The following is a 25,917-nucleotide window of genomic DNA, read 5'->3' on the forward strand; positions in this document are numbered from 1 at the left end:
GTTCTCCACTTTCTCCTGCGAACCATCCGGCAGGAGGTGCTTCACCGGGGCCCTTTGAGGAAGAACAACAGAGCCATAAAGATCCTTTCTACCAGACGATGAGAATGGCCTGATTGAAATCTCCTCCCTCGGCTGACACCGTGCCACCTCGAGGGTTACAGTCACCTTTCATCGGCCGGTATCAGAGCCCAGGCTGCGGAGGAGCCCCCGCTTGCTCGGGAGGCTGCTGGGAGGCAAGCCCTTAACATGGAATGTCAGCAGCGCGTCCTCACTGCTCGGGTGCCAACCGCGCTAGTCGCGAAGTTTGAACTTGGTATGAATATTTTAACGCGTCGCTTATAGGATCTGCCTGAGTCCCGGCCGCGCCGGTAACTGACATTAGGCGTCCACGCTCCCCTCTGTCACCTGCCTTCCTTGGATAGCAGTGTGTTAAGGCTCCCTCGAGGAGACAGGAGTTGCCAGAACCCTCCTCAGCCCTCGGTGAAGGTTAGGCGCCTCCGAGTGCTTCAGTGCTTCGTGGACCGACCACGCCTGTGACTCTAAAAAGTTACCCCGCCCTGTGGCTTAGAGGGACTAGTCCCACCTATTTAAGGGCTTACCTTACTGCATTGGGCTTTACTTAGCACTGTTATGGTTTTTTTTTTTTATTTTTTTTTGGGGGGGGATACAGTTTGACCCCTGGTTTCTTGCAATCCATGTTCCACAATAATGACACCTAGGACGAGATTCTGATATATTCCCGGTGTTTTTGTTTATTCCTGGCGACTTATCAGTAGATTATGTTTCGCAAATGTCTTGCTGTGGCAGGTGGAGTGTTTTGTAACGTTCCTTGTGATTTAGAGCCCATTATTTTTCTTTCATGCAAATCTCGAGATAATTCTCCGAGATATGGAGCATAGGAATGATTTGTTTTCTTTAAGGAGCTAAACATTTTCCCAGATACTTTTTCTTTGAGGCTCCCACCTTGGAGTACTCCAAGCTCTGGCTAAGTCCCCTGAGCACGACTCTTATAGTAGCTCTGTGTGTGTGTGTGTGTGTGTGTGTGTGTGTGTGCATATACATGTCTGTGTTCCTCTCTAGCTATCCATCCATCTTTTGGATTTTCCCAGAGAATGCAGAGAGCTGCACTTGGCTGTGAGGCTCCCCTTCCGAGCAGAGCCTCACCTCTCTGGTGGCGCCCACGCAGGCCACTGAGCCAGCGCCAGGCCAGACATCACCACGTTCCCGTCGCTCAGAGCAGGTCGTGAAGAGGACCCTTTCCCTCCACGTCCAGGGAAAGCGGCGAAAAGCCAAACTCCGACAGAGAACAGCAGCATTTGCTGTCTCTAAGTCACGTCGGGGCGGAGAATTTTTACCACTTCCGTATTTCAATTTCATTTATGGCGTTTGATCTTTTTATCCGCTCAGTTTCTTGCTCTAAAAGCAAATAATCTGAGGAATCTAGGAAACTTACAAAGGGGGAATTAAATTAGAGGTAGAGAATCGTAAAAAACACTCTTGTATCTAACAGGCATATTTCGATCGTGACGATTTAATATCGTTTATTTATATATTGGCATCAAACTATGCAACATGCTACCAAGCGGGATTCGACACATTGAAGGTTAACTCACACATTCGTATCAAATTTTAAAACACACCACAAAATCACCTCAGAGAATGGCTTTTTCTCACATTCCATCACAATCTGAATTTTTAGACTGATGCATAGTTCAAAATTTTTATTTAGATGAAGTTACCATATATATGAATAAATATCAACCTAAACTGAGAAATAGATATGAAAAATAGAACCAGGGCTTGTCTTCCTAAATAAAGTATTGATCTTCCCCGTTTGGGACTTTGGCTCAATTCCACTTTCCACTCCTCAGTGAAATGGATTCACTGGTCTTGGCTTATTCGTAGCAAACAGTAATCCACATCACAAAAAAATAAACTCTGCCTCTCAGCCAATCTGGTCTTATCTTTACGAGAGCAGGTGCACAAGTCTTCCTGGAGACCCAGACAAACCATCTCATAAAAGTACAGTTCGAAACCATCCAGCCTCAAACCTGTGTTTTCTCCTTGTTATTTTAATACCTATTATATCTCCACCCCATGTTTCTTAAGGAACTTTTCTTGGACCTAGATTTGGGTAGATTTCCATCAACTCTGAGAGAGTTTTCTCTCACACCCTAGTGTTTCTTTGTTTCTTTTGATTTTGTTTCCGTAGTTTATTTTTTTTTTTCCTGGCTTTTTGTTTTTATTTTTGGGGGTCAATGAATATCACTTAAAAGGCAGGAATGAGGTGAGGAAAGATGTTAGATTGAGAAGCTACTCTACCTCATTCCTGTTCATTGGCAGAGCAGGGCCACCTACCAATGATATGGAGGGAAACTGAGGAATCAGCGCAGCCACGAGAAATCCAGTGGCTTGTGTGTTATCACTCAGATGGGATTCCAATCCGTAACTTAGTAAATGGCAAATATTTATATTAGTTTAGCAGGCTTGATCTGGAAAGAAAAAAATATCCAAGTCATGAGAAATTAAAAATCTTACAAGACTCAAGACCATTTTTCCTGGGAAATAAAAAAAAAAAAAGAAAATGGTATTTAGCAAAACATTAGATATTCACTAAAAAAGTCAAGATGCTTGGTTCTCTCCATTCAAAGCAAAACATCAGCATCAAGGAAAAGCATGCCTCAGTGGAAAGGTCCACCTCTCCGTGTCTGTTTAGGTTATAAACAGGAGCCCACATTTTCTTAACCTCTATGATTAGCATTAGCATTAGTCTGTATTTGAGAATTTTTAATGCCTGACAACGAGAGTATAAAAACAAGCCAGTGACATGTCCACAATTATTATAGCTGCTACATTTATCACAGATGCTTACTCAATGCCACTGTTTCCAACATGTTCTGCTGAAGGTCACCAATGTTTTAAGAAACAATGTTCCCGGTTAGGCCATTTACCAAGAAAGGCCACATTAGGAAAAGGTTTATGACTTACTATTTCACATGCCAAATTAATCTTAGATAGATACATTAAATGAAGATATCTGGACTATGTTTTAAATAATAATTTTACTACCCTACTGGAAAACAGAGCTAATTATCCTTAAATGCTATGCCCACTGTTATCAGCTAGCTTGCAAGCTCATTGGGCTGTGGAGGGTCTATATATACTTAAGCAGTTGCAGACATACCAAAAAAAACACACATTTTATCAGTTTTCCAAATAACTAAGTGACATTAACTTAAAATCTGAATTTTAATAAAAGTGAGGTTGTGGGGGGAGGGGGTTGGAAATCTCTTCCCCTTAATTTTGGTAAATTTTCCTAAATTTACGAATTGTTTCCTGCTGGAGTCAGCTGAACCATACGCAGTGTGCTTTCTAGGCAATTACGTAACAACATGGAGAACAGTTTTAGTCTAGACAGGACGAATTTGCATCATGTGACCCACTCGATTCTCATGCACAATAAGGAGGATTTTTAAAAAACAGGTGTAGACTATGCCTTGACATTTTAAATAATTAAAGTTGGATTCCACTGAAGGGAAATTCAACAGAGATAATAAAATGTGCAAGAGTGACTGTTACTACATTGCGTATTATGTTACGTGCGGTCAAAAGGTAATTTCCCCCTAAGTCCCACCCCCTCTTCCATCTCCACACCTCCAGAAAATATCCCTGTAGAAGAATGATTGGTTATTTAGTAGTAAAATCTACACATTAAATGTTAGCCAAAAATCTTTACAAAAAAAAAAAAAAAAAAAGAGTTCGGAGTAAAACAAAGCGTGGTCACTAGCGGCGTCATCTTTTAATATATGATATAATAATAAATCAACTTCCTAAATCATTTGAACTCAGAATGCATGCTTAAGAGAGACCAATATAATTATTGCTCACTGTAAAATATTCATTATTTTTATGCATTCCGCTAAATTTTAGACATAAATAAGTTTTTAAACTTATGGTTTTTTAGAAATTTAAATTTCATTTCTGATAAAAAGGAGGCTTGTTTCTTTAACCAACAGCCATATCTAACCCAGAAGAAGACCAAATTTGGAATTTGTTGCAAGACATTTCCTTAAATTCGTGGCCAATAAAGTATTTGAGAAATGAAATCAAGTTCTTATCAAATGGCACACTACACTTGCATAGGCGCATATACATTTGCTACAAAGTATTCAGTATTTTGTTTATGAAATGGCTTCACTTTTTTCCCCCAGTGCTGAATTAAGTGCTTTACTGCCAAGCCTGTTTTTATCGAAATCTGCAAAGGTAATTTCAGTTTTATGTACTCCTCGGCTTCACCTATAGAAAGACTCGTAGTTTGTCATGATGCCAAACAACAGATTTTCAAAAAAAAAAAAATACCATACATGAGATGAGCATGGCACAAACAAAAGACAAAATTTCTAATCACGAAAGACAACACACAAACATGAAACGCAGACATCGACCTCTGGGCTGTGACTTTACTCCTCTCCCGTAACTGGCAGCATGTCATTCATTCCTAGAGGTCAGTATGATTAGTAGAAGTTTCACACAGACCTGGAAAAAAAAAATTAAATAGCATCACTATCGCATTAAATACCAGCCCAGGAAGTCAGTTATATCATGCAGAAAGTACATTCTGGTGGAAGCATGCCTTTTAAACTTTCATTATGAGAATTTTCAAATGTAGACAAACGTAGAAAGGTATAGCTGTGCCCCAAAGCCAGCTCCAACCATGATCAACACTCTGCCATTCTCATCTCATCTTTCAATCTTTTTTGGCTGGGATATTTCAAAGCAGAGCCAAGGTACTGTGTCATTTCACTCATGGCTGTGGGAGCATTTCAAGAATATCTGCTCAGAGAGAATTCACAGCTCGTAAGGGGCACAGTACACGCGGCATTTAATCCAAGGACCAGAGAGGCCACTCCAGGGAGGCCACTAGATTCCTTGATACCTACCACTTTTCCAACTGGAAGCGATGAATGCCAACCCTACTCTCATTGCCTGACAATGAGAGTATAAAAACAAGCCAGTGACATGTCCACAATTATTATAGCTGCTACACTGGAAAAGGCGATGGATGATTTCAGCTAAATAATGTATTTAAAAATACGCAAGCCTTGGAAAGTGACAATTTTATATGTCAGAATTTAACACCCCCATAAGCGTTGAGAAGTCTGTACAAAAAGTCAAAAATGTTTTTACTTTTAGATGTAACTTAAACATTCTAGACACTTAACGTCATATTGATATATTGCATTCAAAACGTTATGCGGCAAGTCCGTCAGTTATGACGTTTTTAAATGTTAAGATGTGACATCAAGACAGAAGTCATGGGCACAGAAAATATTTCTGTATGTAGACGTATACCCTCACACAGTCTATTTACCAAATACCTCCACAGACGTTTATTTATCATCTAGCATTATGTTCCGTACCTTGAGTGGAACACAGCTGTGCTTTTAATCATGACCTTATTATATCATGTTAAGATCCGAACCATTTTGATGTCTTCAAGATACCAAAATCGCAATTTGGAGAAACCTGGGTTATGTGCTACTAGGTGCTCTGGCAGAACCATCTAATGAACTTACTCTTAGAGATCTGCCTAGGAAGAGATTAGGAGAAGAATAACCTCCTATTATCCTGCCTCCCACGCAAAGAACAGAGTGTATTCAATAATTTTTATTCTACCCAGGGTCTAAAATTGTAGCACGCCCAGAGATTCATCTGCAATCCTACAACCACTCACTGAGATCTTTTTTTCACTCATCAAAAATGTGACACATAATGTTTATGAAAATCTCAGTGATGTGTTATTTTTTAATCCAAACATAGTTATCTGAAATTTGACATGTGTTTTTTCCATTTCTCTCTATTTATTTTAGTGTGTGTGTGTGGGGGGGGGGGGTGAATGTTAGAGCATTAATATTTTGAAGATTCCGTAAATGTGTCCTCACTTGTTTATGTGTAATAATAATAAATAAGTCACAAGTAAGTGAAATGATCTAGATGAAGTAGAAAAAAAGCAAAATTCATATATAAAGTATAGGAAGGGACTGAACTTCCAATAAAATCTCCAGTTCTACAAATATCTATTTTCTAGATAATTATTTATAATCCTAAAGCCAATACGTGGACATCCTAACAGCTCAGTATATTGTCTTGCACTTAGTATACACTCAGTAAATATTGTTTAACATACAGTTATATAACTTCCAATGCATGCACACACACGTACACAGAGGCACGCGGTCACATCCTTAAAACATTTAAACTGTGGAGATCATGTGATAGCAAAGTTGTTGTACATGTTGCATAATATGACAAAGGTGCAATATTGCCTTTGCAAAACCGAGTGTGAGTGTCATGCTCTATTAGGAAATGTACTATTTGTATTTTAGATTATGTTTGAGTGTATCTGGAGTTTTTGCTATGATACAAAAGTGTCACCTTGTACACAGTTGTCTGAACCACCCCAGTACAGTAAAACACAGTACTTCCTTATTGCTGCTTTATGCACTGGAATTTTTATCACCAATGTATCACTTTAGCTTTTTCTTGCAAAACTTTTTAAGTTTGAAAAACTCTCTTCCTTGTTACTGTGTTGTTACCTTACTTTAATAGGAAGTTTTGTGGGGGATTTTTGGTGGTTTTTTTTGCAGGGTGGGGGAGTCTAGTCTCTCTTTTAGGATTAATTTATTCTCAGTTTTTAACTTCTGAATGGTTTAGAACATCCATAAATATGCTTCATGAGGAACATGACCTCAGGAATTCACCCCACTTCGCTGTGTAGCAGCCATGTGGCAGTTCCCACTTTCGAGCGGTGACTTTCACTCTCAACAGTTCTGTTTATAGCAGTAACTACTTAATCCGTTTTTTAAAAAATCAAGTGTCAATTAAGAATTATCTAATCATGCTTTATCTTCTACCAGCAAGATTGTACGGATCTCAGGTTCATTCGTTAAGCTTGTACTTTCTCAAGGTTAAGGTTAATTTTATCCCAATTATACAGAAGGAATGAAGGTAGTTAATATCATTGAAATTAAGTGAAACTGCTGAACTTGGGAGCAGAGTCGTTCCCCAGAATCTTATTATTTGGGGCAACTACTGCCATGACAGTTGGTGAAACTCTCTCAAGTTCTCTTGGAACATTTGAGTGAGAGTTTACGTTGTCGTAGCAAGTGATTTGCATTTTGTCACAGACGATGATGACATGTCCAAATCCTTTATGAGGAAAAAAACAGGAAAACAAATGTTTCAAATGTTGCTCATCACGTTTTTGATTATATCTTAACACATACGCACATCTCTGGATGGCTTGAAAGACTTCAAAAACAATTGGGAAGTTGTGGTTAGAATGTCACAAATTTCTGCTAACATACCTGACATCAAAGAAAAAAATTCACAAACTCCCAAACAATCCTGACTACATCGTTTCACTGCACTCTCCCGCAAGCTCCGTTAAAACCGGATTTTGAACAGAAAGTAATCCAAATATATACACAGAGTAAGAAAAATTTACCTGTTCTGTTACATAGGAGATTTATGTCCTTGTTTAGTAAATTTTGATGATACAAATATTTGTCTACAAATGTGCAGTCACTATTATTTTGAGGGCTTTGGCATTAAATTTGATGCAATGATATAGGTGTATTATACCTTATTGTAAACAACTACCAAATGCTAAATGTCTCAAGCTTCCACATCACTTAAAAGTGTTCTACTGGCTTTAAATCATTGTCTTCACATATGTCCATTCATTTTTTTTCCCCAAAGATATTTTAAAAGAATGCAGTTTGCACTCCATTCTCATAAATGTATTAAACAAGTTTTCAAATGACGTAACTGAAGACCCACAACGTTCGGTCCCCCAGATGGGAGAGCAAGTGGTAACGTTTTCAACTTTGTGTACAGTAAATAAAGTTCTGCTCATTTTTTTCTAGCTCCTGAGTGTGTGTATGTGTTTCAGAACATGAGTCAAGTATTACTTTCTACCCTCTAAGCCACAAGAAAATTAATTAAATAGATACGGGGAAAGGAACCTGAAACATAATATCGAGCACCCCTCCCCCAGCCAAACAACAACAACAAAAAAACTTTAAAAATCTCTTACAAAGTTAAAATCCCACCTTCTGCTGGTGCGGTGCATATTCATGTCGTAAAGTGAGATTCTTCCTTCCTGGACCAGAATTGAAAAGCCAATCCCTAAAACTTTTTTTTTTTTTTTTTTTTAAAGAAGGGGCTTTGCACTCTTTTAATTCTGAAGAAGAATTTGGTCCCCAGCAATCGGAAATCAAGAATGTCTGCATGCATTTAAAATGCGGGAGGAAAGAAAGCGGAAAGAGGGAAGCCACACAGCCCCGTGGTTCCTGTTTATCTGCTCCCTCACGGTGTCATTTCTGATTCTGCCAGGCCACAGGGCCCTGTGTGGAGCCGCGGTGTGGGGAGGCAGCCAGGCAGCGAGGCCGGGGCTGCAAACGAGAGCTGCCAGCGGCGGTGGAGGGGGAGAGAGAGGGAGAGGGAGGCAGGGAGAGCATGTTACATCAGACACAGTACCTGATTTCTCACTGCACAGCTTGTCAGCTAGATAGTGTGCCTCCTGGGCGATAAGTGAGAATATTTCATCTTCATACTCTTCTATTATGGCTTCACACTGCAGAAACACAATGACAACACGTGTGTACAGACGCACACTCACGGGCTCCTTGTTAGGAAGGACTTAGCAACATTTTATTAGCCAAAGATAGGAAGTTACGTAGCCAAGGCGGCCCATTTTTCTTAGCCCTTTTTTTGGTTTAATACACCGTTGCTCGTGGCATTAACCCTCTTCCCAGAATGTTAATTGCATCATTTTTCCTGGGACGTAACTGATGAGTCGTGCTGAATAGACAGGACGCTCAGGAATAAACCTGGCTTTTTCTACTTGCCCCTCTTCCTTAGACTGGAAGGCAAGTCTTGGGAAGCAATGGGCCTCCTATTTAGGGAGCTGAAAAGTCTTAGTTTTCTTAATTGGAAAAAAAAAAAATTTAAGGCACACAGCTCCCTGAAATGGTTAAACCAGTTTCCTTCAGATTTAACATAATAATCCACTTTGTGGCTTGCAAGTGTGAAAACAATTAAGCCTCCTCAGCAATCAAAACAAATGCATCTTCAATCTCACTGTGGAGAACACGCTTGACAGTGGTTACGTGTGGAAGTTTCTTTTCAGAGTGTTTAGAGATCCACCCGAAATTTCACTTCACTTTCCAAAAACACTCTGACATTTCGGAGACGAGGGAGCTCACGTCTGCTCCTGCGTTTGAAAATCTTAAATTCTAACTAGAGTATGTTTCTTTGTTAAAGAACTACAGATCACACTTTTAGGAACTGTCAATTTACTGAAAGGCATTCACTGGAGGCTCCTCAATCATCTTCTGAGTTCATTAAGCAAGACTCTAAAATTTTTAAGTGGCATTTAAAAATATTTAAATTCAACTTTAATGTGTTTATTTAAAACCTGCGAAAGACAAACACACCTACTCATTGCCATTCCTACTCCATGGGTACTTTTAACCCCGATTTTTATTGCCCTTACTTTTTAATTAAAAATGAAATCTTCAAAAGTCAGCTAAAGCCTTTATTTCGAGGTTTTAGCATGCCTGACATTTTGGCCAATGTGTGAACTTAATACATTTCTAAAACAGGCCTGCCCATCACTTTGATTCAACAGCACTGAGTAAAATGAAATATATTGCAATATATTTTGCCAGGCACATTCTAGCAAGCCAGGGGCCAGAATCATGAAAAATAAACATTCTCCTGGAAGGAAATTTGGCATCAAGCCAACTCTGGTACCTAAGCCTTTGTTTAACTTAGTTTGTGCTGGAATACTTGCATTAACTCAGGGGGGAAAGTTTCTCTCCTCTGTGAAGCCTTTGGAAAAAAAAAGAGATGATTGCGTCACTCTCTCTCTGTCATTTGGCTATAAATATTTGAAAATGATATTCGTTTTAATTTGTAATTTAACCTAGAAACCACAGCCCCTGATTCCTTACGTGGAAACCTGTGAGAGACCTTCCTTGGCAACAGGACGGACAGAGACCCCTCCCAAGCCCCCACACAAGCAAAATGGCTTGAACAAAACATGGTGCAACTGTGTCTTTGAGTCGCTGGGGTTCATGAACAGCACTTTCTGTAAAATATAACTTAAATGTCTCCATTGATCACTACAAAATAGCACCACCTCTTAAGGGTCTCAAAATGCAAAGTTACTAAATGCACTGTTAAAAAGCAACAGGACTACAAAAGTAAACAGGTGCATTTTGATGTGCATTTGATGTGCATTTTGATGTTCTGGTGTCTTGAAACTCAACAACAAAAGAGCAGCAATCAACAACAACAAAAAAAAAGAGTACCCGAAAAAATGTGTGCATCAGTCATGTGATTCATCTTGAAAGAAGAGAGCTTACCGCAAATTTCAAAGGTCTGTAAGCATCAGAATAAAAATGGAATTTCTTAAATTCCTTGTATATTTTGTCTCCTTTCCTTGGAGCGAATCTCTTGAAAGTTCTCTCCTTGGTCACAGGGTCTTCTTCAAGCTTGTAGTCGTTCATTCGCTCACAGACTTTATCCAAAAGGTCTGTTAGGAATGCCTCGGACTGGGCCAGCGGGATCTAGGAAGAAAAAGCCGGCAAGGAGACTGGGCTTAACGCTCATATGACTTCAGAGAACTTGCAGCGGGCACGCAAGAAAGACACACCACCCCCATGCATGCAGACACTTACCATGCAATAGCTATGCTTTCCTAATATGTATACGATTATATTACTCGTATAATGTAAGGGGTTATCTGAAATCCTAGCTTTAAAAAGTGCATATATATATATGCATATATATATATATATATATATATATATATATATATATATGAAAGTGGGCAGAAAATAAAAACTTACATTTTTCAGACCAGAAACTCTACAACTATACCTAAACACATGTAATCATTTTTAAAAGTCATCGAACTCGCAGGAGGAAGAGCGAAGCAGGGCAGATGGCTCTTATCCCTCTACTTGTCAGTCTGGGCTGAGAGCCCCCCTCGCTCGGCGGGGAGCTTGGGGACGCCCCACGTCTCGCTCTGCGCCGTCGCTGCGGTCGGCCCGGCGGTGCCCTCGGAGCGGCAGCCGCGGGGAGGAGCGGGGCCGGGGGACAGGGCTGCAGCGCCCCGCGCCCCGGCCTCCCCCGCGCGGCCCGCGCGCCTCTCCCCGCGGAGCGCGCCGGCCGCCACCTCCGCCCCGGGCGCGGGTCAGAGAGCACCCTCGCCCTTGGTAACCGAGACAAAAACTGCGGGCCGTCTAGACAGGTCAAGGTGCAGGATGCCGCGTCCCCGCGGCGGCTCCTTCCGGAAGGGGCGTGGAGCCGCCAAGGGCGCCCGGACCGCGCCGCGCCCCGGGGCCTCTGCGGGCCGCGGCCCTCGCCACCCTCCGCTGATCAAAGCAGGAAGTTTGCATGACAACCGCGGAGAAAGGGGCTGAATCGCAAATGAACTGGGTTGCGGCGGCGGTGATGTGCCCAGCCCCCATTGTCCCCTTTTGGGCGCAGTGTGAGCCCTTCCGGTGCCGGCGGCCGCGCGCCATTCACGGGCGCTCGGGGCGCACAAAGGGTCTCCGCGCCTCGCCGCCATCTGGCCGCGGAGCCGCCGCCGAGCCGCAGCGTCGGCTTGAAAGCGGGTGGTGGGTGTCGTCTGGGGTGTCCTTTGAGCCCGGGGCCCCCGGGATAAGCCACCCCAGCATCGCCGCTTGCCTGCCGGCCCCCGGTGGCAAAGAGGAGCCAACTTTGTAAAAACACTTGAAAAGAGGCTCGGGAAGAGGGAAAGCGTAAGAGAGCACAGAGCCACCGGCTTCCACCAGCTGCACCCACCACGTGCACAGGTAATGATATCTCGCCCTCGGCACCCCCCCCCAAAAAAAAAAAAAAAAAACTGCTTCCGAGGCCCACGCATTCAAATGTGCAGTTAAACACTTTGTGCAACTAGACTATATAACACCGCGCTTTGCTTGCTCGCCAAAATAATCAGGTTTTTAAAGCGCATTCGCGTTTTAATTTTTAAGAAATGCCTGCAGTGGAAAGCTGTAACGTAAGTGGCTGGAAGTGCACACTGCAAACACGAGTTGCACTTGTCTGAGCTTTGCAAACAGTGTGGCCGGTTGTTAAACACATGCAACACACAACTCGTGTACACCCACAAACAACACTGAGTGTCTGTTACTGATTTACAGAAACCAAGGATTAAACAGGTATTGGCCACTGGAAAAAGCATTAAATGCAGAGGTGAATTCTTAAATTACAGTTAATTCACGCAGATCATTAACAAGAAAGATTAGGGGGTGCCCCCCACCACCATGCATGTGTTTTAAGTATCCTACCCTTGTCTGATACAAACAAAAGATATTCACAGTAGTTTCTGGGTGTCCACAGAAGAAGCATTTTACTTGAAAGTGAAGAGTAGAATCTTTCATTAAAAAAAAAAAAAAATCTAACTATAATCAAGAAATTCATAATCTCTCCCCCTCCCTCCTTCCCCTCCCCCCTGCTCCTTCCCCCATCTGAGAAGTAAACACACTTGACTTGGGGGAGGGGAACACGGAGGTGCCAGGAGGGTGAGCCTCTGATGGCTGGGCGAGGGAGAGGCTTCTAGAAACCCAGCCATCCTGGGACACCAAACTCCATCCTGATATAACTCGGAGTTCACAGATGACTAGGAACCACTCTAGAAACTATTTTTAAAAGTTGACCAAACATTATGAGCTGTTTGCAAAAACTGCTGAGCATAAAAGTTTTGAGTGAAATTATGATGTTCATGTGTGGAGGGCCGTTCGCAACCTGCTCCCTGGCGTCTCGAAAACAGCCCCCCACGTTAGAACTTTCCACCACAACGGCGGGTTGTTTTTTCTTATTTCGAAAGTATAGTTTTACATGTTTGACCAGAGTACTATTGTGCCTATTTTTTAACACAATCATGTTATTTCAAGGGATCGACATGTGGAGTTTCTATAATTTTGTGAGTCTATGGAGGCTGGCCGGCTTTCTGCTGTAAGTAGCTAGCCCGTGGAGTAAACATTCTTCAAAAGTAGAAAATGTTTGTTGGCGGATAGCTCAGAAGAACCCCACATGGCAACGTTCACTAGACACAGGATGGGGAAAACAGCCAATATGAGACTGGTAGAGTTCATTTTACAGAAGATTTAAAAAAAAAAAAAAAAAGTTTGATCTTAACATCCCAAAGCATCAGATTTTTTGAGAAAAATATTTAGGAAAAAGATGCTTATCCATTGCAGGTATTTAGACATTAAAATGTATACGATTAGAGTTTAAAATGATACTACTCAGCTAACTACCTTCAGTAAATGTAAAGATTGTTCATAGAATAATTGAAATAATAATTCCCCCCCTTAAAGTCTTTGGGTTATAAGAGTGCAATAGGTATTGGGACAAGTGGAATAAAACTAAGTCTTTCTTTCTGTACTGTGAAGACTTTGAATAGTACTTGTCAGTGAAGCATCTCCTATTGTAATCTTACAGGGGCACTGCCTCTTCCGCCTCCAAGGACGGTCTCAGAGATACTAACCTCATTACAATATGAATGAGAAGGGCTGCCATCCTTGGGCCAGGAGAAAACCCCAGTCGCTGGCGCGCAGTTTTCTTATCTGCCATTGCTTTTGCACACGGACTTGTTTGGGACGAGTTACAGATATAAAAATGATCCCTGAGAATTTCATTACTCTCTTGGAGGACCCCTATCAAAATAAAACCCTAACTTTCCCCCCAATTTTGAAACCCACCTATGACTCCAAAGCAAACTCAGTATATGTAGTGTCTGTTCTTCCACCTTTAGGTTTGCTCCGGACCGTGTGTTGTTACATGAGAGGTGGGCTGGGCTGGCCGTACCCACACCCAACGTTAAAATGGAAGAAAGTATAGTGGAGAAAGTTCTGGCTTTGGTTTCTCTAGAAGACCGGGGCGAGGGAGTTTATTACAGACCACTATGACAGCCCTTTAATAACAGCCAATTACAGGGTGTTGCCCATGCTTGTTCATTACTGCGTCTCTGTTAATCTGGTAGTAAATTTCTTGCCTGATAGCTATCGCAATCGGGCAGGAATACAATTATGTCACAGCGCACAATTGGACGTGAAAACTCCCGCGGTGGTGTGTCTGTCTCTACCATTGCAGTCTGAGGATCACCAGTAAACTGTGCTCGTCTTTATCATTAGTTTGGAGTGTCCTGCAGACAGGAAACCAGTACTTAACTTGCTTAGTGACTGATCATTGATTTCACATTATTGGAAAGATTTTCTTTCTAGAGGTTTGGTTAATGTAAAATTTTAATTGCATTGTAGCAAATATTGCATCTGGTTTAATCGCTAACTTTTCATCCATAAACATTGAAATCACCGCTGATATTAGTTAAAAGTCAATATTTAGAAGTGAAAATTCAAAGCTCCTTTGCTCTAGGCTACAATAGGGAAAGTATGAATTCAGAAACTCTTGTAAGCTGATGAGATAGGTAATTAGCTTTTATGTTAATTGACTGCTATGAGTTTGTTGTATGACACTTCTTCATATAATATGCAAATAGCATTGACTGTTTAGTTTTATTAGACAATATAATTAGAAATCCAAAGGAGCTCATTTCTATGAGGAATAATAAAGGTTGATAAATTTCCAGTGTTCTGTATATCAGAAAAAATGAATTGCATATGGATTTAATCAATAAGAGAGATTTTAGGTAGCCTTTTATGGGGAGCCATAAACAGGTAACGGTAACAGAATTAACATTAGTGTTTCTAGTTACCATCAATTCTGTTTAAACAGGTGAATTTGTGCTATCCATAAAACCTTGGGGGGAAAAATATAAAGATTTCAGCACAATTGACCACAGACAACATACTACATTTATGAAAGTAACATCCAAATTTTGCCTCCTATAATTTGCATAATGGAAATAAGTCATTTATTTTGCAAATGTTTCTTATTACTTATAGACATATATCAATAATGTATAAGCTTAAATTGTAAAACGAATAGTAATAAAAATAAGAACAATGTGATTTTGGAGGGAAATTTTTCCAGAATTCAATCACTTTTTTTTTTTTTTATTCTGGAGCCTATTTTTAACTTAGTGACAAAACAGAAAAAAAAAATGTATGATGGATCAGCATTAATGATTTCCAAGTGGGGAAATCCTCTAGCTCAATTTGACTTTTTTCCTGAAGCTACAAAACATTTTCTTTTTATTGTTGAATACAAAATTGTCACTGCCATTTGTTTTCCCATTTTAAAAAGTATTCTGCTAGTCAAAAAAACCCAAAAAACCTCTTTAATTTTCAAACATTTTAGGTAAAATGAAAAAAAAATACAACTACCCACATGAAAAATGCTACAAATTTTCAACCTCTGTTTAAATCCTCTCGGCAAGGACCCTGGGCACCTGATTCACACTGTGCTGCTGGGCTTTGCCCTCCGGTTAGCACAGCTCAGAAGGATTTCACTGGTTTCGAAAAAGCACCTAATAGGAAAAAGTGGGAGCGCCCAAAAGGACAGAGGAGGCAACCTCGCAGCATAAAAGGGAGCATGATGTGAATTCACTCATTCGTTCAACAAATATTTACTGGGCCTTTCTGATGTCAGACAAATACACTTCCCTAATTCAGACTTTTTAAAAAAGGACTCTTCCGTGATTCAGCATAAAAATTAAAATAAAATTTTTGAAGAAGAACAAGTGCCCCGTGGCAGTCCAGGAAGCATCAGTTGAGGGTGATGTGACTGGAGCTAAAGATTACTTAAATACAAGCTCTGTTTCCTTATCTTACAATTTTCTGCCCAAGAAGCATCTGCAACTTTCACCATCTTGTTACCGAAAACACAGTGGTTGGGGAGTGGTTATCTGTTTAAAACCACCTCTGCAAAAACACTTCCCCAAACAGAAAAGGGTGCAGAGTCCCGTTTGGGAGATCTATTAGGGCATCTTCCAACTCTGTCCTCTGCATACGTGTGGGCAGATGGCAAGGGCTCCCTGGGAAACCTTAGACACCTACGAGGGAAGAGGGTAAAAGAATTGGACGATGGCTAGAATCTCCAGGTGCTTCGAAGTGCACACACTATCACACGAGTGCACACACAATCACACGCGTGCACACATAATCACACGCGTGCACACAGCAGACCCCGTGCACACGCGTGCACGAGGGCGCGCACAGGCAGGGATTATGCAGAAGCGGCCAGCTGGCCTGGTAGCTGACAAGCAAACCAGAAAGCATTGTGTGGCTCTTGGGTGGGGCCGGAGACATTCGGGCAGAGTGGCTGAGGGTTTCCTGACACGCTGCTCAACCTGACCCACCGTCCCTTCCCTGGGGCGATACCGCAGGAGCCCCGTCCCGCAGGTCAGGGGCGTCCCTGCCCACCCGGCCTCCACGCCGCGCCCCGATCTCCGCCCAGGCTCCCAGGGACTCTTTCACACCCTAAGAACGGACGGGCGTGGGTGACTCCGACGCCCGAAGACACCTGCCCAGACACCTGCCGCAGGAAATTGGACACCACCTGTGTGAGCCAGGGAGCCACACCCAAGGGGCCTGGGGACAGCAGGCTTCCACGACCACCGTGAGTCCGTCACGTCCTGTCCCAAAACATGCAGGTGACAGAGACAGTGACCAAACTGCCCGGGGAGTCGCTCGGGGAAATGGGATGTGCCACGACTTCTTCGAGGCTCTGTCCATCCAGGCGGGTCTGTGTTGGTGACTGAAAGTGCTAGGAAAGAGGAGAAAAATCTAGAACAACTCAGCTGAACGGCAGGGAGGACAGAGCCTCTTCTCAAGGAAGAGTCCCCATTCCTTGGTTGCTCTCGGCTAGAAAGGCAGCTCCTTCTTTAAAAACGTCTTCCAGTTGGAAAGGGTGGCGCGTCCGCTTGATTTCTTTTAACAAAATTCAGAAGGAACAAAACGGCGGCGGCGTAAGAAAGGACTGCACATGCCCACGAGGGACCCCTGGCCCTGCATTCTCCCTCCAGGGACATTCCAGGCACGCGGCTCCCTGTGTGAGCAAATGAGTGTACGGCCCGTGTGTGCACGCGTGTGCATGCGTGTGTCCCCTCCTCTTTTGACACAGAGAGAAAATCACACGCACTGCTTAGTGGAGGCGCTTTCTCACCCGGCGCATCTCGGGGCTGAGCGGCCCAGGGAGGCAGCTCAGAGGCTGAACCCACTCCCACGGGAGGCGGACTGAAAGATCGCCGCCCGCCCTGAGGGCAGTTTCAAGACAGGAGCTCCCAAAGGTTGCGAGTGCTGGCAGAATACCGCTAGAACATTTGTTAAAAATCAGGGTTTTTATTTCAAAATACGATGGGGGTATAAATGTTTCTGGTTACATGTGTCAATTTTGTCATGCTTGAGTCAGGGCTGTAAGTGTGCCCATCACCCAGATAGTGTTCTTTGTACCAGTTGGTAGGTTTTCACCCATCCCCTCCCCACCCTGGCTGATTTCCACTGACTTTTACTTCCCTCTGTGCAGATGTGTGTGCTCATCGGTTAGTTCCAGGTTAGTAGCAAGCACACGTGGTGTTTGTTTTTCCATTCTTTAGATACTTCACTTAGGACAGTAGTCTCCGGTTTCATCCAAATTGTTGCAAAAGGCCTTAATTCGTCCTTCTTCATGGCTGAATAGTACTCCATGGTATGCACGTACCACATTTTGTTAATCCACTCAGGAATTGATGGGCACTTGAGTTGATTCCACATCTTTGCAATTGAATTGTGCTGCAATAAACACTCAAGTAGAGGTGTCTTTTTGATAAAATGACTTTTTTTCCTTTGGGGAGACACCCAGTAGTGGGATTGCTAAGTCAAATGGTAGGTCTACTTTTAGTTCTTTGAGGAATCCCCACACTGTTTTCCATAGAGGTTGTACTAGTTTGCAGCCCCACCAGCAGTGTATAAGTGCTCCTTTCTCTCTGCACCCACTCCAGCATCTGCTGTTTTTGGACTTTTTAATAAAAGCCATTCTAACTGGGGTAAGGTGGTATCTCATTGGGGTTTTAATCGCATTTCCCTAATAATTAGTGACGTTGAGCATTTTTTCATATGTTTATCGGCCATTTGTCTATCTCCTTTTGAAAAGCTTCTGTTCTGCCTTTTGCCCATTTTTTCATGGGGTTGTCTTTTTCCTTGCTGATTTGCTTGAGTTCTTTGTAGATTCTGGTTATTAGTCCTTTATTGGATGTATAGCTTGTGAATATTTTCTCCCATTCTGTAGGTTGACTATTTGCTCTATTGATTATTTCCACAGCTGTGCAGAAGCTTTTTAATTTAATCAAGTCCCACTTATCTATTTTTGTTGTCACCATTGGGGTCTTGTTCATAAGTCCTTTGCTTAGGCAAATATCTAGAAGAGTTTTTTCAGCATTTTCTTCTAGAATTCTTATGGTTTCATGCCAAACATTTAAGTCTTTTATCCATCTCGAATTAATTTTTGTGAGTGGTGAGAGATATAGATCCTGTTTCATTCTTCTGCATGTGGCTATCCAATTCTCCCAGCACCATTTATTGAATAGGGATTCTTTTACCTAGTATATGTTGTTGTCTGCTTTGTCAAAGATCAGTTGGCTGTATGTGGATGGTTTTACATCTGGGTTCTCTGTTCTGCTCCATTGGTCTAGGTCTCTATTTTTGTGCCAATACCATGCTGTTTTGGTTACTACAGCCTCATAGTATAGTTTCAAGTCTGGTAATGTGATGCCTCCAGATTTGTTCTTTTTTGCTTAGGATTGCTTTGGCTATTGGGGCTCTTTTCTGGTTCCAAACAAAGCACAGAATTATTTTTTCTACATCTGTGAAATACGACATTGGTATTTTGATGGGGATTGCATTGAATCTGTAAATCATTTTGGGTAGTATTCAAGATGTTTGGGGGTAAAATGTATCTCATTCTATCCCCAAACACAAGTCTTGAGTGTGACAGGACAAGTGTTTTCAGCCCCCCACCTCCCAGATGAGGACCCTGGGGTGCAAGGGCTTGCCCGTGGTGGGGCCACTCACCGTCAGCCGGGGATCCCCCTCCATGCCCACTCCCACAGCAAACACGGACTTTAGCAGTGGATGGAACCTGGGAGACCCCAGAGCAAACCCCACCCTTTTCAGATGAGGAGACTGAGGCACGGAGAGGACACCATGGGCAGAGCTGATGGAAGCCTGGCACAGTGGGCTCCTGACCACAGCCTCTAGAATGCTCTGCGACCAGCTGCAGCAACTGGCACCGTGGCAGAGGCCTGGCTGAGTGGGAGGCTCCCGATGGCAGGGCAGGGCCCCCCCCTCAGATCACAGAGCCTCGGAACTGATGTCCCATCCCCAGGAAATGTCCCTCATCCCGGATGATGCTCCGACCACCTCCTCGGCCCCGCCGGGCACCCTCCGCCCCTCCCCTGGTGCCTGGCCCTCCTAGAGCCGCACCTGCCCTCCTGGGAGCCTTGGGTCGAGCCGTGGCAGCGCCACCTCTGCTCCCTAGCACATGTGGTCACTGCCATGTGACCGGGCACCTGGTCCCTGCTACGCGGGGCGGCCTGCCACCCTGGCCTTGGTCACTCGGAGACCTGGCCTGCCGGTCCTCAGAGCACCCTACCTCCCAGTCTACTTCTGAAGGAGTGGCTGGCGCCCTATCAGGCAGGGCCACTGTCATGGGCTGCGTTGTGTCCCCCCCAAAATCCATATGTTGACGTCGTAGCCCCCAGTACCTGAGAAGGGGCCTGCATCAGGGGGCGGGTCTTTACAGAGGTGATTACGGTTAAATGCAGTCACCGAGGTGGGACCTTTTCCAGTCTGACTGGCGTCCTTGTAAGAAGAGATTGGGACACAGACACACAGAAGGTGGACCCGGCGAGGACGCAGGGAGAAGACGGCGTCTACACGCCCAGGAGAGAGGCCTCAGGAGGACTGGACCCGCTGACACCTTGATGCTGACCTCCGTCCTACAGCACCGTGAGAGATGCGTTCCTGTCGCTTACGAGGCCGCGTCTGCGGGACGGGTTAGGGCAGCCCCAGCCGCACTGGGGTCACAGACCTCGACGTCCTCCAGCCTCAAGCCCGGCTAGCTGCCGCCAAGCCCAGGAGCCGAGCCTTCCCCAGGAGTGGACGCCGGTGGGCTTGCAGAGAGCCCAGACAGCACGGGGAGGTGGCCGGCGGGGCCAGGCTCACGCTGGGCGGCACGAAGGTGCCGCCTGGTCTTCTGCCCCTGCGCGTTTGTTCCACGACTCAGCCTCCACGTTTCCTGCGGCAACGTGGTGACGCTGGGGGCCATGGGCCTGGTCTGCGCAAACCCCCAGATTCTAGTCTAGCTTCCTTTATCCAGGGACGGGGACGGCTTTATCTTCCAGCCTTCCAGCATCTTCTGCAAAATCAGGTGATGATAACCGTCACGCTCGTGTGTCTGGCCACGCCGAGCGGTCGGCAGGAAAACCCTTCAGAGCTCTGGCGCGGTCCAGGAAGGGGAAGCGTTACTCTTGTCTTCTCTCTGACCGGCCATGATTGGTTTACATCTTAAACACCTCTGAACTGACACAGATCTAAGAAGCACAGAGTGTTTTTTGTCCTCTCCTGGTAGGTGAAGGGAGGAGAGACATCATCCTTCATGTGTCCCAGACATGGGCACACCGGTCACCTGTGTCAGCGTGGCTTGAAGCCTGTGCCCTTGCAGCCCTTTCTGTCCACCCCCCTTCTCTTTCCATCTTCCCAGATCTGGAAGCCACCGGGCAGCTCGATCCTTAGTACTCAGCGTGGGGTCCACGGACCAGCAGCTCCAGCTGCCCCGGGAACTTGCCAGTCACTCGGAGCCCCAGCCCAGCCAGGCCTGCCAAATCCCCGGTGATCTGTGTGCTCAGACACGCTGGGGCAGTGCTGGGGCAGGAGGAGGAGGATGCTGATGAGTGGGTAGCGACCTGAGTCAACTTTTTTTTATCACCTGCTTCTGTGCTTTATCATCTAGAAAGAGCAGGATATAGAAACCGGAGAAGGACCACGCGGTACCGAGAGATTCCGATTCGCGGCCTTGTCCTTAAGAACACGACGTTGGGATGAGCTGAAGAAGAGGCCTCAGTTCTCAGACCCAAATAGTATAAAGACAGCACCTTTGGGAGAGCCAGACGCCCCCATATCACGATGGGGCACGGCACCATTAACCAGAAAACACGGCTCAAGAGTGGAGATGTAGCCCTGATGTGCAAAGAGAACTGAGAGGAGTGGCGAGGAATGACAAGTGGTTTCTCAGCAGTTCCTGGCACCCGCCTTAAGAGTATGATCTATCATGTTGCAGAGCTGAGCATTTCCCCCAAATTATTTAGATTATTCTAGTGTCATTATTTCTCCCCTGCATTTCTGGGCTTCTCCAGGAGTGACAGAGGAAGGGACACGCTGGAATGGAGAGTTTAGAACAAGTCACCAACCTGAACGCTGAAACTCCCACACGCGGCCAGTTTCCTGAGCACCTACTACGCACCAGGCATTGAGCTGGGCCTGAGGATTCAGCAGCGAGCAAAACGAGGGGGTCCCTGTCCTCTCTGGCTGAACCCACACAGGGAGCACGTGGCCTTGGGAGCAGCCTCCCTCCAGCACAGGGTCCCTGGGCGCCGCCTGTTTACCAAGATGGGTGAGCTAAGATTGGTTTTTACTTTCATAAAGGGCGGGGGAAAGGTCAAAAGAATGGCATTCATGACTCGTGAACATAATGTGAAATTCGAATTTCAGCCTCCATAAAGAGAGCTTTGTGGGACGCAGCCGTGCCCCCCTCCCGCCATTTGCACAAGGTCCGAGGCCGAGTGGAATGGTGGGGTGGCGGGGACAGGGCCCCAGAGCAGGAGAAGCCGCTGGGCCCCTGCTCCAGGTGGGCTCCGTCTGCTTTGCAGTGCCCGCCAAGCATGGCCCCAGCCCACACGTGACGTCACCCTGCCTGGCAGGTGCCCACCTGTGTGGGCAGGTGATGGCTCCTCAGACACAGGCCTCCCAGGACCGCCGCCCCCGCTGCCGGGGCCTTCCTGTCTCCGGACGCCAGCACCGCTTTTCTCCTAGAGAACGCACACGCACACACATGTGTGCACACGTGCGCACACGTGCGCGGAGCGAGAGAGCCCGGCCCCCAGTGGGGAGCAGAGCTGCTCTACCCGGGGCTGCGTTTCTGCCTGTGGCATCCGCCGAGGCTTCCGGGCCGGGCGCCAGGATCGGGGCTTTGCACACATTGCAGCGGCGAGGTGGCTGTGACTAGCTCCCCTCGTTGGCCCGGAGAAACAGCCCAGGCAGGGAGGCCGGGCTGCCGCTGGTACCCCAGGCCGTGTCTCTGCCCACGCCACCACGTGGCCAGCTCAGTGGTGGACATGCAGTAAGGGCCTGTCATCTTGAATTCCCCTTGGCCTCTATCTTGGGGCCCGTGGTATGGTGGCAGCAATGCCAGGGTGCCCTGTCCTGTCTCCACCCTGCTCTGGTCCATACCCCGAGGCTGGCAGCTCCGTCTCACATCACGGGGGGAGAACGCACCCTCTGAGAGGTGGGGCTCTGGCCCCAGGTCACAAACTATGCGCCGCAGCCAGAAGATGAGCCAGGTCTATCTGATGCCACCGGGTCCCTATCTGCTGTGTGGGGGCCTGCGGGGGGAGCACCGTCTCAGCCCCGTGGGGGTGCCGGGCCCCTCCTCGGCCCTCGAAAGAGCTCCCCACCCCGTCCACCCTGCCGTGCACGCTCCCCGGCTGCTCCCACGGCACACCTGACACACCCACACCAGGCAGGTGCCCCACGGTCACGGGTTCCAGAACAATCAGCATCACAGAACGCAGTCTCCCCCCTCGGGTAACCCTCCCCAACAAAACCACCGCGTCACCCTCCTTCCTGCTGACGCCCTGCGCAGAAAGAACCGTTTGAAAACAGCTGACTCTGTGGCTGCCGCCTCCAGCCTCCCCACGGGAGCCGCACTGTGCCCGCGTGACTCAGGGCGCCTTCATCCTGGGGGGTGGGGTGGGGGGACAGTGCGATCCTCCAAACACATCCCATTATCCTCCGCTCTTTACCCGATTTGTGGCCTCGAACAATTCTCATTCAGTGGAATAAGGAGCAATTAACAGAACTAGGGATTTATGAAGGATAAGTCATGCCAGACAGTTCTGACAGCTTGTTTTGAGTGTGACGGAATTACAAAATCCGGGGTTAGGTGCATTGTGGATTTAGACTTTTGTGCAGCCGCTGGTACCAGGCCTGTGAGATTGTTCTTGCCAAGCAGTCTGAGCCAGCCTGCATGAGCGAGGCCTCACACACTGGCACCTGGCTGCAGGATCAGGGACAAAGGACGCACTGGCACCTGGCTGCACCCAGACGGGGTCGGAGTGGCGGGAAGGGAGGGGTGTTTTGTGAAGGGGCACACAGGTCAATGTTGGGGTCTGTTCCCCGTGACTAGCTCATTACTGCTCTGGAGAGAGGGCATGGGGCCAGCCACCAGGGCCACGTGGGAGGGTAGGGGGTGCCAGCCCCCGGCAGCCTCCAAACACGAAAAGGCCGCAGAGGGGCCAGGCCAGCGATGAGGCTGGGTGCGTCCCTCTGGCCACCGTTGCCCAAAAACACCCCACAGAGGAAGGCACGGGGAGGGGGGACCTCAAGGAATCAGAGGGTGGGGAGAGTCGAACTGTGTCCCCAAAGAGACAGGTCCTAACCCCAGTACCTGGGAATGTGACCTTACTCAGAAAAAGGGTCTTGCAGATACGACGATTTCAGGTGGGGCGTATTCGGTTAGGGTGGGTTCTAATCCCGCGTGGCTGGCGCCCTTAGAAGAAGGAGAGAAGGGGCGCAGGCACACACAGAGGGAAGGCGGTCTGTGATCGCAGGGGCGGAGACGGGGCTGGTACATCTCCAACCCGGGAAACGCCAAGGACGGCGGAAAGCCGTCAGGGAACAGAGTCGCCCTCTGAGCCCCCTAAAAAGACCCAGCCCTGCCAATGCCTCCCAAAGAGTTTTGGCTTCTGGCCTCCCAAAGAGTCAGAAAATAAGCTCTGTTAAGCCCCGAGTGTGTAGTGCCTTGCTTGGCGTTGCAGCCCTGAGCACCGACACAGCCTGACTTCAGACGTGCAGAATGGATGAGTGGAGGCCGACGGCCCCGCCCTCCACCTCGAGGCTAGAGGTGGAGTGGGAAACCGAGGCACTCCAAACTCTGCGTGCGGGGAGTGGATTCATTTTCCCTCCAAGACGCAAGTGACTAAAGAGAGGGTCCCTGCCCTCCAAGGGGCCCAAGGAGAGATGCAGGCCGTTTAGGGCGCGGCTGGCACAGCGGTTGGTGGAGAGTGGCAGGCACCCAGTCACGTCTTTCGTTTGTATCTATAACACGAAACACACGCACGGCCAGCGCTCGGTTAATGAACCCTGATCCTTGCTAAGCTGCTGTAGTCTTTAATTCTCTCCAAGCACGTCACACCCTCTGATAATCTTTTTAGATGTGTTCAGGGGTATCGAATCGTCTGTTTTATTTCTTCTCCCCGGGACAGGACAGCGTTTAACCACTCTGGTCCGGCGCCCACCGGCCGCGACACCTCGGCCCCAGCCGGCACTCGCAGTCCGCGCGGCGGCCTGTGCTGCGCGCTGACGGCCAGTCCCTCTTGCTCTTGTGCGACGAGGAAAGCTTGGAAGCACCGAAAGCTTGTTTCACTTTACAGGCAGCTCTACTTGTCATGTAAACCAGAACAGGTAACATGTACATAGATGTTTTCATTACGTTATTTTTAAATGCTCACAATTTTATTTTGATAGATGAAGAATTAGAAAAGTCTCATCACGGCGCTAAAGTCGACGCCGGGCTGTGTGCGTTCATCTGTGGCTGTCGACTATAGTTGACCCTCATACTGAAGTGGTTAATCTTTCTTTTTTATTTATTTATTTATTTATTTATTTATTTATTTTGAGACAGAGTCATGCTTTGTTGCCCAGGCTAGAGTGAGTGCCGTGGCGTCAGCCTAGCTCACAGCAACCTCAGACTCCTGGGCTCAAGCGATCCTCCTGCCTCAGCCTCCCAAGTAGCTGGGACTACAGGCACGTGCCACCATGCCCGGCTAATTTTTTCTGTATATATTAGTTGGCCAATCAATTTGTTTCTATTTATAATAGAGACGGGGGTCTCACTCTTGCTCAGGCTGGTTTTGAACTCCTGACCTCGAGCGATCTGCCTGCCTCGGCCTCCCGGAGTGCTAGGATGACAGGCGTGAGCCACCGAGCCCAGCCTGGTTAATCTTTCTATATGCCCAAATTCTAAAAGCAATTTCCCCCTTTTAAACAGAATATTTGGTTTATTGGAACACTGTGCCTCTGCTCACGTTATACATGCTGTCACTGATTTTCAAGTTCGTCCCCATCAATAATGGCAAAACCGCAGTGTGTGGGGGAGCGGAGAGTGGACGGTGGAGGGGGCGGCCCCCCATCTGTCGCAGGCCCCCCACCTCCGCACCGGCAGGCTTGCCCTGCGAGTGAGCTCGCCGGCCGCGCCGGGCCCCGGACTGAAACGCCAGCTCTGATCTCGGAGACTCCGCGCGCATCACGCTGGATTGGATCAGTTCAAGCCAGATATCACAGACGCCGCACCGTCAAACTCAATGCCCGGGAGGGTAACAGATGACTAACTCCTCTTTTGTTCTTGACATTCTATCACTTTCCTAGGGTCTTCACAAAATATCAGAAATGGTCCCCAAACGCCTCACGGAATCAATAGAGAAGAAATGACACAGCTATAATCAACCATCTACTCCTTCGTTTTGCAGAAACTGAGAGCACGCTGAGCCAGACATGGTGCTAGGCGGTGCAGGGAGTCGGGGCACGAGATAAAAATGCAATCGCGGGTAGAGACGTATCGCAGCACATGGCGCAGCTAGGTAAAATGTGGAAGCCCACAAATGTT

At 46.5% G+C, this 25,917-nt stretch overlaps 1 protein-coding gene across 1 annotated transcript; it reads right to left on the reverse strand.

The window, feature by feature from the left end:
• Positions 1–1,706: 1,706 nt before the first annotated feature.
• Positions 1,707–11,206, reverse strand: CNPY1 (canopy FGF signaling regulator 1). The gene is made up of 4 exons (XM_012786255.3): positions 10,920–11,206; positions 10,434–10,637; positions 8,542–8,638; positions 1,707–4,536 (listed from the first exon to the last, which is right to left on the reverse strand). Exons 2-4 carry the CDS (start codon positions 10,575–10,577, stop codon positions 4,499–4,501), a joined length of 279 nt encoding a protein of 92 aa, XP_012641709.2. The 5' UTR covers positions 10,578–10,637; positions 10,920–11,206; the 3' UTR covers positions 1,707–4,498.
• Positions 11,207–25,917: the final 14,711 nt, after the last annotated feature.

The sequence above is a fragment of the Microcebus murinus genome, chromosome 9 (genome assembly GCF_040939455.1).
Source record: "Microcebus murinus isolate Inina chromosome 9, M.murinus_Inina_mat1.0, whole genome shotgun sequence".
NCBI classification, from domain to species: domain Eukaryota; kingdom Metazoa; phylum Chordata; class Mammalia; order Primates; family Cheirogaleidae; genus Microcebus; species Microcebus murinus.

Bases quoted from the DNA above. Each gene is read 5' to 3' on its own strand.
- CNPY1 (XM_012786255.3), bottom strand. From the start codon at position 10,577: ATGAACGACTACAAGCTTGAAGAAGACCCTGTGACCAAGGAGAGAACT. The intron at 8,639-10,433 runs GTAAGCTCTCTT...GTGTTTCTGCAG, and splicing joins ACAGACCTTTGAAATTTGCG to TGTGAAGCCATAATAGAAGA. The intron at 4,537-8,541 runs GTACTGTGTCTG...TTTTTTTTCCAG, and splicing joins GCTGTGCAGTGAGAAATCAG to GTCTGTGTGAAACTTCTACT.